General features: G+C 33.6%; 1 protein-coding gene across 1 annotated transcript; it reads right to left on the bottom strand.

Moving 5' to 3' along the window:
- Positions 1-5,360: 5,360 nt before the first annotated feature.
- On the bottom strand, positions 5,361-13,148 carry LOC147063604 (uncharacterized). Its single transcript, XM_085959428.1, has 3 exons — positions 12,942-13,148; positions 10,648-10,759; positions 5,361-5,911 (listed from the first exon to the last, which is right to left on the bottom strand). The coding sequence occupies exons 1-3, from the start codon at positions 13,146-13,148 to the stop codon at positions 5,361-5,363; spliced, it is 870 nt and encodes a 289-aa protein (XP_085815554.1).
- Positions 13,149-14,539: the final 1,391 nt, after the last annotated feature.

Genomic DNA, 14,539 nt, shown 5'->3' on the forward strand with positions numbered 1-14,539 from the left:
AAAGAATATTTTAAACGATTAATAATTTTAATTGAATAAATCAAGTATTAGAACTGTAAGATTACTTTAGAAAAATATACTTAGATTATGTACATACTATAGTGGAAGAATAATACTAGAGGATTTATTATAATATTTTCACCGATATTAGGAAATAATTCAAACAGCGAGTCTGCTCCGGTGAAACATTTTTGAGCTATTTTGATGAAAGCAGTATTTGAATTTTGCATTAACACAGACATTCCTCTGCGGTGCGGTGGTATACTCTGGTGAGAATACTCATACTGACAGCACGTTAGTCTAAAAGATAGCACTCGATAACATGGCAGTCGATGTGGTCGACACCCACCAAAGGAGGACAAACGCATCAGTTTTTCCAGATGAGATAATTAAGATGTTGAACATATTCTCTGGGATTGCCCACTGATGGGATCCGACTGAGTGGAACTGCTTGCCAGGTCTCGTTCACACACGGCGACTTGATATCAAGCAAGGCCAACTTTGAGGCATTTGAAAAGTTTTCAGCGTCATATGGAAGAACGGAATAATTTCGACCTGTTCTTAGATTCACACTTTCAACTCCTGACTCCTCCGTTTTGGCAGAGTTTCGGTACACGGCAGTGGCGAAGGCTCCATACTAGGCGAATATTTAAAGCCTACCTTCTAAGAAAACTATTTAGGGAGTAAAATGATGTTAACGCGCGTGTTTGAACATGTACCGTTTAAAAAAAATCGGTAAGGTACATGGTCAAACACGCGCGTTAACATCATTTTACTCCCTACTTCAATTATAGTTTGTCAATTTATGGCTAGGGCCATATGTTGTAGCTTAACCACTGGGGAATGCCAAAAGAAATGGCGTATTTCAAAAAAAACACTACCTTATTCTTAGGTCAATAATTATTATAAAGCAATCATTATTCGTAGGATGTTTATCACACTTAAATGGTCAAAGACATAGCTTATAATGAGTATCTTTAGAATTATCTTCAAGTGTGTTAATCTTGCCTATTTTTTGAATAATAAAATGCCTAATTCTTGTCAAATTTGGGATCACAGAGATTATCAATATAATTTTTTATCGTAAATATTTCACTATAATAATGTCGATATAAATTACTGATGGTTTTATAAATGATTTTAATAATTAACAAATGTAAAAAATCTTAACACCACCGCACAGTTATGTACTGAAATATGACTGTATTCTAAAACATTAGAGCGAGAGGTTTAAAATAATACTATTTTATGTAATAAAAAAACTTTATGCAGTCATTAAATGTTTAAAATAAATATAAAGGATAATAAGGCTTCAAAATGATATAAATAGATTATCTACAACGTTTAAGGTATGACCAGGATCATGCTATGAAAATAGAACAAAAGCTCCATTTTGACCTACACCGAATACTCCGAAAAATCTTTGGACCCACGTTGGAAAATGGAAACTACAGAATAAAAATGAACCACGAGTTGGAAGAGCTGATTGAACAGCAAACAATCATAAGATACTGTGAGTCCCAAAGACTACGATGGGCGGGACATGCGGAGAGAATGCCTGAAGTTAGAGCGCCAAGGATCATGACGAAGTGGCTACCCCAACGGAAGAGACCCAGAGGCCGTCCATGAAGGAGATGGGCTGACGCCGTAGAAGTGGACTGGCTTCATATAGGAAGGCCCGGTAACTGGAGAAGTGTGGCGAGAGACCGGAGTGAGTGGAGAGCGGTTGTGGAGGACGCCAAATTCCACCCCGGGATGTAGCGCCGTGGAAGAAGAAGAAGAAGAATATCGCTACACTTATTATTAAAATTCGTTCGAAAAGGTTTACTCACGTGGAAGCCGCCTTATGGTGGAGAGAGTCCAAAAGAAATTTTTAAGACTCCGTTACTTTCGGCTGTATGGATATTATTCGTGGCTCTATCCGACTGATTTTCTCTTAGGGATACTTACATACTGTAGCTTAAAATTTAGAAGGGATCTTTATTTAGCTACATATTTTTTCAGACTTATACGCGGCGTAAATGTGAACTCTGCCATTCTTGGTGGTGTTGGCTTGTGTGTCTCTAATAATTACCTTAGGAATCGAGGACATCCGTTGTTTGTTCTCCCACGGTGCAGAACTACCATGCCATTAGTAATGCCAATTTGGAGGGCAATAACCATGTTTAATGAAATCGCTTCGGATATTGATATATTCCACTTACGTGAGGGTGAATTTAGGTGGACGTTGTTTTATAAGTTTTTAAGATAGGGTCTATCAAAGTTCACCCTGTGTGCTTCCACCTACTTTTTTTATTTATTTTATTACTTACTGTATTTTTAACTCACACTTCTCTGTATTTTTATTTATAAAAAATATTAACACTTATTTAATGTCATGTCGTGAACGCTTTAAATTTATAATTTGTTATATTCATTATATGTAAAATAAATAGATTTGATTTGATAAACATTGAAATTGCTGTATTTGTAAGATGTTTTTTATCTCACCGGAACATTTTTGTTTTTGCATATAGACCCTTTTTATGTCGCCTTCATAATATTAAATTTTAATAGGTATGTTCTGATGAGTTCCAAATTTAATTATGTATGTATCTAAAATCCTTAAAGATAATAATATATTTTCGAACAGATTAATAATTTTGTAATGTTTTTAGCAACGTTATAATCAACAAAATATATTAAATTGCAGCTTTTGTATTTTATCGCTAGATGCACCAGGAAATGCGCAGTAGTAAACTAACAAAATAAATACAACAATTATATTTTTTTTTCAAATATCTGTATAGTAAATAATGTATTAAGTATATTATTTATTTTAAACATGATACCTACATAATAAAATAATATAATTTATAATAATAAGGAAGTATTAAGGGTTCAATTACATTCTTTATTTTTATTTTTAGATGCATATTGAATATAATAATGTGTTATTTCGAATTATTAATAATATCAATTAATTATCTACTTATAGTTAACGCAACATTATACATTCTAAAATACTATATAAACCTATCATAACATTATTTACACATAAATAATAATAATCGTTATGTAGGTACTTAACTATATGTTTTTCATAATAATATTTTTAATGTATAATAAATACTTACTTAATAAACCTGTTATGCAACATTTTATAATACACAATTTGTTAAAGTGACGGTTTCTCGTGAACCAAATGAGGCCTTTGCTTCAACAACACAAACAACAGGACTCGAAATGACCGGAGCGCACCGGAGCGCCGTTCCGGTTCGTGAAATAGGTAAAATTATCGCTCCGTCTCGTGGAAAAATAATCTGACCGACTGAGCTAGATAGGTCATTTAACGAAAAATCTTACAACTACGAGTATGTTAATATCTTCAGAAAATTATCGAGCGCTCCGGTTCGTTAACTTTTCCATTTTGAGCGCTGCATAGACCCCTCCAAACTAACCCGCCCCGCACCACACTCGGTCTTAATCTAACGTATCACGAGAACCTACGTTTGTATGTAAAATATCAGCAGTGTTTAAATATTATTATTATATATTTTTTTTAATTCAGAAGTCTCATTGACCAAATAACAAAACAAAAATCGTTGGAAACAAATCAGAAGTTTCCAAACTTGGAACATATTTGCACGTCAATAAAAATGTGTTATTTCTTTCTTAGGTACATGTTTAAATATCTGAAGAAAAAAAAACATTTTTAAATACTTTATTTTTAGGTTTCGAAAATTTATTTTTGAGAAAAAAATTATACATCTTTGTTAACTTGCAGAAGATTTTCTAGAGAAGAGTTTCCAGAGCCTCCAAATGTAGTTCGATGATCGCATAAGTAAAATCACCGCTTTTCACTTCTAAGATAGGGTATTATTGCACTATAATATGATCATTTTTAGAGTAAATACATAAATAATCTGTGTGTGTGGTCAAACATGTCATTAAGCAGATATTTTATTTCATTGTTTATGGGAATATAAATTAAATAGATAGCTTCCCATTTCAACATAAAATTGATTAACTTATTTGGAATTAATCTGTTGCAATCTTCTAAGAAAATACTTTTAATGTTGCAGAGTATAATTTCTATCGAATAGCTTAATTTTAGGTAGATATATGGCTAGTCTAGTAGATTTAAACTACGCTCCAAAGGAGTATGCTTAGTAAGAGTCCAAAATAAAGATCTTCAAGAATTATTTTCTTTCATGTTGGTACCTTATTATATATAAGATTGATGAATTTCAGAAGGAGTCACTCACTAAGGGAATGGGACGACTGGCCTCCGGACAATTGGATGCCGCAATGTCGTAGACACGTGTAGACGAGGTATTTTAATCAGTTTCTGTCTACTTCTTAGTAGTTTGAATTCATTTTACTCTTAACATAATGTATTCTTTATCGCGGATTGAGAAATACCATGCCTAAGGCTTTATATAAAATAAAAAACTCTTTTTTCGTTGGAACTTAAACATATGCACGATTAAATCATTGTTTACGTCTGCATATTTACATTCTCACCAACTATTAAATCATAATATAATCATTGAAATATAAATAATAATATTGAATATTTTTTTAAAGTACCTAACGTCTATTTATTTTCGAATTCCGTGGCGTCCAGTTGTCCGGTGCCAAATCGTCCTAGACCCCTCACTATCTACCCAGTCAAGTCACTTCGACGACGTTTTCAATTTTGATCTGAATTTGCGTAACCAAACAAAGTGCTTCATTCGATGTGCTCCAACATTATCTTAATAATTATCACTTCTTATTATAGCGCCTGTACGCGTGCATGGATTTACTGTCGGCAATAGTGCTTATTTTAAAATATCGTGACAATAACTGGTTACACGTAAAAGTGCTGACTGTCTCTCCAATCTCATTCTTCAAGATTAAGCGAGACGCGATGTTGTCATTTTATAGTACTATTTTGACAGGACGTATAATCGGTTTATCTCAAAATAAGTAAGTAGTTCATTTTTTTTACCGGCAGGTTCCCCATTATCGTTCTGCTGCGCAGGCGCAGATCCTACTTGCACATAAAAAATCAGAACAATTCAGAAACTTCCAAACTTGTTTGGTTCATGCACGAAATCTTGCCAACTGCAGGATAATACATGTTTCCTCATACATTTTCTTACTGTGCACAGTTTATCCATGTACGTGTAAACGGGGTAAAACACCAGCTTTCTTGTGCTTGAACCGTTTTCTTGACGTGTTTACGACTTTTTTAGATCAAATATGTAAAAATTATATCATGATAGAAAACTACCTTGTGACTCTTAGGAATTAGGACTACCAAACCGAAGAAGAAGATTAAATATCTGATAAAATGTTTTTAACTTTACGGTAGATAACGTACAAATATCAGCCTAACCATCACAATTATTCTTCGAACAGTTCATACTTAAATCGTTTGGGACCATCTCGTTCAAAACTGGGCCTTGCCTAGTTGTATCAGGGAATCCACTTTGGTACAGTCCAGACTCGTCGTCTTTTCCTCCGTGGGAGGTGAGATCAATTTCTGTATCACTGTCATCATCAGAATTTCCACTGCTATTATCACAAATGCTATTGTATCTGTCAAAGGCATTGTGAAAAGGCTTTTGTCCCATAATTGTCAAGTCTGTTGGTGCAGGACTCATGCAGTTCTGCTCAGTTCTTGACAAAATACCACTCAAGGAGAAGCTATTAGCTTTGTTGTGGATGTCATTTCTATTGTCATGTTGTTGGCCATTCTGTGTTGTGGATTTGTCTTCGGAGTATTTTGAGTTTGATGGAGAATGACTCTGAGGAATCATAGAAAGATAAGCTTCTCTGCCACTCGCTGGTGACATACCGCTCGCAGACGACGCTCCATCGTCTTGGCTACGCTTTTCTTGACTCGAAAGTGATTCGGGTGGACTCATCTGACCTGGTCTTCCTGAAAAAACGATCAATATTTTAACATGTGTTTTTCATTTTCTTCGAAAGTTCTTGATATCTGACGAGGTATTCAAGAATCTTGCATATTCATATTCATATTATCTTAACAAAATTTTTTATAAGAAACAGATAAAATTACCATAATAAAATACAGTCATTGAAAGAACTCCTTGAAACAATGAATTTTGCTCTTGAATATTGCAAGAAGAACGACAAGAAATAGGTTCTAGGACCATTTGGCGTCACCAAGTGACGTCTGGATAACTAGATGATTACCGGCTGAATTATCCCAACAGATTGATTTGTTTTATGTTCATAAAAATGCTGGCAGATTAAATAACAATTTAATATTTGATATTTCAAGTAAAAGAGAGATCACATAGATCAGCGCTGTCCAACTGGCGGTCCGCCAAAAAAATTTTGCGGCCCGCGAGCTGTACAGCAAATTTTTTATCAAATATTGGGGAGCAAAACTTTGTCAGAATTAATATTTGACGTGAAATGTCCGGTGAAAGAAAATATTTTTTTTTTCAGAATTGTGTCGCTGAGTTTCAAAATCCGCTAAACACTTTTTTGAAATAATTAAGATATATACATCGTTGGATTCGTTATTAAAATCTCTACATGAAAATTTTATCGCCTCTTTCAAAAGCCGCTACGATTGACTGTCATTTATGAAACAAAATCAATGTGTCTATCAAAACCCGCTATAACACTTCTGAAACATTCAAAAACCTTTTAAGTTCAAAAAGTTTTTGTTGATTTTCTCAACATAATGAAAAAGTGTTATAGCGGGTTTTGAAACTCAGCGACACAATTACCCATCATACATTAAAATATGAAAACATTTCATTATAATACTAAATATTTTCTTACACACCAAAAATTTAAAACTTTTTTGTACGAACTGCAAGCTGAGTATGGTGATCTGCTTTTACACAGTAATATTCGCTGGTTAAGCACTGGAAAGTGCTTGAACAGATTTTTTACACTTCGAAAAGAAATTCATCTTTTTCTCGTAGAAGTTTGTATCGATAAAGATTTGACAGCAAATTTTGATTTAGCTTGCAGGACTCCACACTTGAAAATATAATTAGACTTGCCACAAGAAATGTTAATATTGACATAAAAGAAATTGTTGCTCAACAACTAAGGCCACAATGCTTAGATTATAGAAAAATATAGATAGAGCTATTGCAAGTGTTTGTCCTTCAAAATATGACGAACCTTTTCACGCACTTGCCTCGCCCCCTTCACGCTTCCTCCGTAACCCTTTCCTGGGTTATTTGAAAATATGTGTGACAGTGTGCGCGTCGTAGTGTTGCCAGATATCGAATATTTATTCCAATGTTATAATTTTACAAGCGATGTTTTTATAAATTATATTATGGCAACACTGGCGTGTTGGCTATGCACTTGGTAAAACATTACTCACTAAAATCGGCTCATGCGGAGGGCTTGCCACAATGCTAAAATAACTTATAAGTACATAATTATAAGTATAATCTTTTTTTTGTAAACGTAATTAATTTATGATGAATAAAAAAAATTACAAAAAAAAATAAGTAATTAAATAACTGAATAATACCTATTAGGTATAGTTTTTATTATTTCTAGATGTGTTACCTTTGATTTTTTGTATAAAAAAATAGCTCTTGAATTGACATCAACTGACTTTTCATTTACCTATCCTCTTTGGCCCCGAAATGTTTGCTAAAGAAAAAATGGCCCGCGGCCTAAAAGAAGTTAGACAGCGCTGCCATAGATGATTGAGGATCTTGATGCATCGAAGCCACTGTCCTGGATTTGATTTGATAATTATTATAAATTTAATTATAATAATATATAGTTATGTTACAAATAATGTATAATAATAATATTTTTTTGTGATTATGTAAAATGAAGCTTCTCTGCGACAATAGTACGAAATGATTATTTAATACGTAGTGTTACCATCGTAATAATATATCGATGTACTATTATAATTTTATTGTGATTAATTGACCAATTGAATGCAGACCTGTTTGATTTTATTTGAGATAATTGGTGCCGTTTTAGCAAGATGCGAAGTCCACCAATTAGTTAAAAATCAATGCATAACGTATAATTACCATAATATTAACGTGCTTTGATGTTAATTAGAATAAAAATAAATGTTTTTCATAACTATTTATTTTATTCAACGAATAATTCAAAAGATTTAAGAATGTACCATTCTAATTATTGAACATACATAATTTTGAAAAACACTTCTGAGAAAACTTTCTCCCAAATCAAGCTACTATTGGCAATCGGTTTTTGTTTATTAAATCAAAATAGGTACCTAATACTTTAATTACTAACCGACGTCACGGATCTTTCCAATATTTTATGCTGTAACTTACTCGAACTTGCTAATAATTTTTAATTAACTATTTCTTTTATTCAACAAATAATTCGCATGATTTATGATGTAGCACTCTAATTATTGAACATACATAATTTTGAAAAACACTCATGAGAAAATATTTTATAACCAATAGAAAAAATCTTATTTTTAGTAGCTTCATTTTATAGTAGCAATAGTAGCTTGATTTGGAAGAGCGCTGATGAGCAGGTATTAAGGGCCAATAGTTAAAATTTTTCGTAATTAGTATGTCACCTAGTAACATAGTGGACAATGCGCACAGGGCGTAAACCCAAGAGATGCAGGTTCGATCCTGTCGGGTGTCTTACTTTTTTCAAACCGCCAATGAAGTACTCATTATCAATTACCTATACCTCGAATCTTGACTATGTCCAGTTCCATGCCATCCCCCGTAAATTACCTTACATCCTAATATCACAGTATGAAAACAGTTTAATCAACGATTTTTTCGGTGTTATTTTGGCATAACCTGATAACTACTTGATAATTTTATGTTAAGAGTAAAAATTGGCTCATCATAGTATTATCTTCCATTTGGTAATAATATGTTATCAATTGAAATGCATATGTGAACAAACGCAGCGGTTAGTTTGTTCAAAACATGACCAATGAACTTATCATAGTTTGATCACTGATAATAAGTGCCTGTCAATTACCTACGTGGTCGCAGTCATGATTTATTCTGGATTGGAACCGTTTCCTCGTGTCAAGCCTATCAGGCACCATTAGCGAGGGGTGCAAGACTAGTAAATGCGCTCCCTAAAGACATAGACATTTTCAATGATGTACTTTGCATTTTATTTTTGAAACTGTATTTTTCTGTATAAAATTGTATATTTTTCGTTCTCAAAAATTATATTTTTCTGTATTAAATTGTACTTAAGTATGTTTTGATTATTTTTTTTTTTGTTATTATTATTGTTATTATATATATATATATATATTTCTTTTTCTATATTCTCTTCTCTCTTGTGAGGATAATGTTTGACTTATAATGTAAATCTCATGTTGTGTACGTCTTGAATTTAGATTTGTTATGTCCACAATGTTTTGTATTCTTAAATAAATAAATAAATTATTTCCTTAATTAATGGAATAATTGACAATCTAATTAAGTATAGTCATATTCTTCTTCAGTTATTTATTTTAAAATGATTTCTCAATGTTAGACAAATAAATGAACCGAGATTTATGTAGGCAATTCAAAGCATAAAATAAATTGCTCTCTTGTAAATTTAACATTTTGCCCAAACAACACCGATCTCTACCTATGTAAAAACATGTTTTATGTCTCTTTGACACTTTACATACTTATTGATAAAACCACCACTTGCATGTTCCAAGACTAAGCGCAATGCAAAATCAATGTGACGTTTTGCGCTGTTATCGCAAGGAGCCTTCATTTTACAAGTCCCTAAAAAATATTGTTCTGTGATTTTACGAAGACTCATTAAGCTTTTATCCATTGAAATTGCAATCTTCTGTGACTACTTACGCAGTGTTTCATGTGTTTATTGACTGTTTTTAGGAGCTTGTAAAAAAGAGTATGTCCATCAACGGGGTTTAACTAATCAAAGCAACTCTTGGTGCGAAAATGGTTGGATATAATTACTTTTTATCGTAGGTACCATTAATTAATACGACATGAAATATTTTTTTATGTTCATAATATGGGTGGTTCACAATAATTATGGATCAAATCCATCAAAATGGATCCTGAGATATTTGGACCTAAGGTTAAAACTCCTTTTGTAAAATTCAGGAATGTTTTCACTGTATATATTTACCATATTTTGATAGTACATGAATCTTTTTGAATAAATAGTCGAAACATAAAATATATTCAGGCTTTATTAATATTAGCAAATTAATGTTAGCGAATACCTCTTTATACTGCTGAAGGAACTGTCAAAATGGACATGATTCACATTCAATTTTATGTCTTATCAATACTAGTTTGCTATTTATGCGGAAAATTGTAGAGCTACAATTGTGATATTAACCCACAATGTAGAAATCTGTTTTATCTAGCGACTGAAATAAAAAAATCGAATTTTATGAAAATTGGACTTGATCCATAATTATTGTGAACCAACCACCCATATTTATTTCTTATATGTTACGTTTTCGAATTGAATACCAACCCTTTGCCCATTTTATGAATTTGATAGTGGGGTTCTCCATAACCTACCACATTATTCAGCGCATGGTTTCTGGCATAGTAAATGGAATCTTCCAGGTTACTAACTGCAAGAGCTTGTATTAAGTACCTAATTACATATATATAAAATGTCAAGGACACTGAACAGTTGATTGCGCACGCTTACCCATGAACACAGGAGGTGTGGCTAATCCAAGACATCGCATTCTCCAGGCATCTTGAAGCAGCTGAAGTCTCGCCTGCTTCCTCCATTTGGCGCGACGATTTTGAAACCATACCTGGATTGTTAAGAAAAACACAATATATGATAATCATCTATGATGTTTTTATTGGTTATAATCTTATAACCAAAAAAATAAATGAATACGTATAAACAATTGCACCAAGCAGCCTCTCAATACGCTGAGAGTGAAGAGGCGACGTTGGACCTGGCTCGGCCACGTGTTGCGGATGCCAGAGGAGAACCTCATCCTGGCTTGCCTGTTCTTTAAGCCTACCGGATTCTGGCATCTTGGAAGGCTGCTAAATACTATTTATAGAGTGTATACTTCGGAGCTACGGGATGCTGGTTTGACCTGGATCAGAGATACTTGGAGGCGCCGCGTGGTGTCCATATGATCCGACTAAGGGGCGGATATGGCAGAAGAAGAAGAAGAAGATAAACAATACAATCAAGAGATGGCGATAAGCACTTTTGAAAAAAAAAATCTCTTTTACATTCAAGACATATGTCCTGCGACCAGGTGTTACATTATACCCGTAGAAAGAAATCAAAATCTGGAATTAAAAAAGACCATAATAAGACTGAAAGCTTTCCAGACGTAGCATCGGTGTACCATAAACCTAGGTTGTTTACCAATGAGGACTGAGGAATGTCGTTTTAAGACGAATCAATAAAAAACCTATGGTTACTATCAATCACTGAGAATTTGCATACTTCGGCGATATTTACCATAATGACAGATTAATATTATTTACTCTAACACATGATGTAAGGAAATGTAGAGGCCAGAATAAGCGTAGTTAGAAGGAGATTCTCTTGGATGTGGAGATTCTATAAGTGGTTCAGTTGGGGCGTAGGTACCGCAATTTGGTCGCCAACGCTCGATAGAAGACGACACGAAAAGAAGAATAAATAATGATACTATGGACTATAAAGTATGAACGTATCTTTAGATAGGTATTGGTTTACGCGAATTTGTTACCGAATTCCTCGATGTGAATTAGATTTCAATTCATGGTTTAATGCTATCTATCTAAAAATACATACAGATTAAAAACAAAATAATATGCGTGTTTAACTTACATAGATGTAGGATTCTGACCCACAACCGACATCAGTCGCACATTGAAAATAGTCTCAACTGAGATATAGTCATAGATCAAAATGTTGCAACTTTCTTCCATGCGCATAGACAAGACCATGCCACTGACAGTGACGTCACGTGGCTAGCCGAAATGAATTAAAAAGCAGCTCCTGTGCTCGGTGCGACATTTTGATATTATACTTATATCGGGTGATATTTTTGTTGCTTGCAACACCAGTTGTTTTTTCAAACGAAAATGTCGCACTCGATCTGTATGCAGAGGTACAACATAAATTACGTAATATGTTGTGAATATCAACAAAATCAAATCGATATATTCGACGTGTTGCAGTCAAGACGAGTTTAGGTGTGCGACTCAGCTAAAAGCCGCACGTTTTATAGCACTGCTAGCCTCGGAGCATCATTATATCTCTTTTTTCAACGTCATACCGAAGAAAGGCCGACTATATCCAGGCCGGGACATGAAGCTGTGAATTTCGATCGTAGTGTCAGTTTTTTCTTATTTTTCAATTGCAATATGGTATTTTTTTGATGAAAATTATGACTGTTATAAGATGGTGTTACATTAATGAATTTGAACGAAATATTCCATCGAAAATCACTATTTACTGCGAACAAGTTACCGCATTGCATTAAAAAATCATCAATAACTAGCACTACCATCCTAACTCGCAATTCAGTGTCAAGACTTGACTATAGTCGGCCATGGTATCAAGGAAATCCCAATTTTTCAAACCGATCAGAATATAAAATTTGTTGTAGGTATTCGATGAGCAAATAATAAAGTTATACCACAGACAAAAAATAATATTAAATACCAAAGAACACAGTTAATTACAGTAGTACTATGAAATAATCATAGAAACACCCAGGCCTGAGAATACAACATAGATAGATATATTGTGACCTCACTGGGAATCGAACACGGAGTCCTCTGTACATGAACAGTTCCTTACGCGTTGGACTACGAAGGTCGCCAAAATGATTGCGCCCACTGAAAATTATCTAAAAATGGATAACAATTTGTCTCTTCTCCCAGAATATACCGCCCTTAGTCAGTACCTAAGTTTCATAGGACAATACTACGCACTTCTAGACATTGCAACAACATTAAACATAGTTTCGTCATTACCTGGACCCTGGCTTCCGATAAACTGATCCTCAGCGCGACTTCCTCTCTGAGAAAGACGTCAGGATAGTGTGTCTTGTGAAATAGTGCTTCCAGCTCGTGCAGTTGCTGAGGAGTGAACGTGGTTCTATTTCTCCTCTGTCGCCGTCTCCCGAACATGTACTCCGTCAGGAGTTCCCCAGGCAGAGGCGACAGGAATGGTCCGGCCATTTTTGGACACCAGATTAACTTGGGTGGAGGCCAAATGGGTGTTGGAACTTTTTTTGCGAAAATTTAATGAAAGTGAATCCAAGAGTTTACTTGGTTACTATTAACTTGTAGAATGTGAAAAAGTTATTTCACTTCTTATTTTCCTTAATTAAGATGAAGATTTGTTTATTATAAAACTGAATCGTTTATTATAATGTTATAATTATTTAAGTTACAAATCATTGCAAAATTATAAAGCTTCTACGAATTAATTTGTTTTAATTAAAATAAATAATTGAGTACTGAGAAACAAACACATACTTCATAATATACTATTATGTAAGGCAAAGTTATAGGCATTTTTATCATAGTTATTGAATAATAAAAAAAAACTTGCAGTCAGAAAAATAATATAGATTAATAAACTATTTCTTATATTCAAAGAATAATTCACAAGATTTAGGCATTTAACATTCTTTATTGAACATACATAATTTGAAAACACGCCAAAAAATATATTATTAGCACAAGAAAAAGTCTTTTTGAAAATTCGCGCCCATATGTTCTTGACTACTAAAGTATAAGTGTCATATCTAATTGCAACAACGTTGACTTCATAGTGTTTTTTTTTAATATTCTATGAAGAGTTTTCTAAATTTCGTTATTATTGGCAGTCGGATTGTGTATTTTGAATCAAAGTATTTTCCAATAATAACAAAATTTAGAAAGCGCTTCAGAAAATATTATAAAAACCACTAGTCAACTTTCTCGTAATTAGATAGGACACTTGTAGTTTAGTCGTCAACAGGCATATGGGCGCGAATCGCGGGGGGCGCAGGTTCAAATTCTTTCTTTTTCAAAAATCGTGCTTTTTTCAAAAAGATTTTTCATGGGGTAATACATATATTTCTCTGACGAGCTTGCAAATTATGAATGGAGATTAGGATTAGAAAACAAAAGCGTTGCTTTTTATTTCATCCCTAATATTGGAATAAACTTCTCGATGTCCATTGCGTATTAATATTTTATATTATTTTATTACAACGCTTTTATTAGGTCGTATTCTTATTTGTCCGGTACAAATCTTGCAATCGATTTTTAAACAACTTTCCGACTAGCTAGACATTTGAAACTTTTAGAATATATCAGAACACGATGCCAATGCATTTTTTTAATACTTTTAGCCATCTTTAAATCCAATCCACTATTATTGGTTGCTAGGAAATTATTAATATATACGTGCGTTACTATGGAAATCAATATGAGTGTCAAAATGACATTTCAGTATTATTTGTATCGAATACAATTTTTTTTTGATCGATTGATCGATCGATTGTACGCCCACGGTGGCCGCGCGGCATAAGCATTGGACTATAAAGCCGTGGGTCCCAGGTTCGAATCCTGGGTCTGGC

The sequence above is a fragment of the Rhyacophila brunnea genome, unplaced genomic scaffold, assembly GCF_057557595.1.
Source record: "Rhyacophila brunnea isolate RB1 unplaced genomic scaffold, BYU_Rbru_1.0 scaffold_9, whole genome shotgun sequence".
In the NCBI taxonomy this organism is placed as follows: Eukaryota; Metazoa; Arthropoda; class Insecta; order Trichoptera; family Rhyacophilidae; genus Rhyacophila; species Rhyacophila brunnea.